The sequence below is a fragment of the Mesitornis unicolor genome, unplaced genomic scaffold (genome assembly GCF_000695765.1).
Source record: "Mesitornis unicolor isolate BGI_N332 unplaced genomic scaffold, ASM69576v1 scaffold30312, whole genome shotgun sequence".
Taxonomy (NCBI): Eukaryota; Metazoa; Chordata; class Aves; order Mesitornithiformes; family Mesitornithidae; genus Mesitornis; species Mesitornis unicolor.
This window is the reverse complement of record NW_010170318.1, coordinates 1-999: the sequence shown is the minus strand read 5'-3', so window position 1 is coordinate 999 and position 999 is coordinate 1. Positions and strand designations below refer to the sequence as shown.

The window sequence follows — 999 nt, the reverse complement described above, 5'->3', positions numbered from 1 at the left end:
TGCATCCGGCGCTGCAGCTCGGCCGGGTACATCGCCAAGGCAGAGGAGTACTTCAGTGTCAAGTCCCGCAGCGAGCTGATGTTCGAGAAGCAGTCAGAGCGGCACGGGCTGGCCAGCCGCATCACCCCTGCCCGTGAGCCTGCGTGGGGACACGGGCAAGGCCAGCAGAGCGGGGGTCTCTAGAGGTGGCCCCTTCGGAGGCCAGCAGAGCGGGGGTCTCTAGAGGTGGCCCCTTCGGAGCCCATCTCATCACCCCCTCGCCTCCAGGTTTGGCGTCACCAGGCATGGACGCGGGCGAGGAGCAGCTCTATGGGCACATGAAACCCATTGTTGATGGCGCCAACTTCATCGTCAAGCACATGCGGGAGAAAAACAGCTACAGTGAGGTGGGGCCATGGGCATGGGTGGGCAGGGGGAGCTCCCTGTGCCCACCATGCCCTCCACTGCCCAGCTCCCGGCTCCCTCCTCAGGAGAAGGACAACTGGAACCGTGTGGCCCGGACCCTGGATCGCCTCTGCCTCTTCCTCATTACCCCCACACTGGTAGTGGGCACCCTCTGGATCTTCCTCATGGGCATCTACAACTACCCACCACCGCTGCCCTTCGCCGGAGACCCCTACGACTACCGGGAGGAGAACAAGCGCTTCATCTAGGGTCAGGGAGGGGGGTCCATATGCCAGCCTCTGCTCATCCACTTTGGCTTGGGAAAATAAAGCTGGGTGCTTCTCACCTCGGGGTGCTGAGTTGGTGGCTGCTCTCAATGTGCCAGAGAGGGCGATGCCCACGCAGGGAATGGGTGCTGTTGAGTGTCCTGAGCGCGGTGGTCCTCAGCTGTGGCTGGAAGAGGTGGGGATGGTGGTGGATACCAGAGGGAATGTCGAGCCCTGCTCCCCCCCAGTTGGGCTTGGACAGGATGGGCTGGGGAGGGGGATGGACCCCCCCTAGTATGGCACCATCCCTACTGCAGTGGGCAGAGATGTCATCAGTGCCCACATCACC

General features: G+C 63.0%; 1 protein-coding gene across 1 annotated transcript in view; it reads left to right on the top strand.

Moving 5' to 3' along the window:
- Nucleotides 1–653, top strand: part of CHRND (cholinergic receptor, nicotinic, delta (muscle)) — a 4,072-nt gene extending 3,419 nt beyond the window's left edge. The window contains 3 exon segments of the mRNA XM_010179650.1: nucleotides 1–133; nucleotides 268–386; nucleotides 471–653. The exon segment at nucleotides 1–133 is cut by the window's left edge and continues 1 nt beyond it. Of these exon segments, the coding sequence (XP_010177952.1) occupies nucleotides 1–133; nucleotides 268–386; nucleotides 471–653 (435 nt within the window).
- Nucleotides 654–999: the final 346 nt, after the last annotated feature.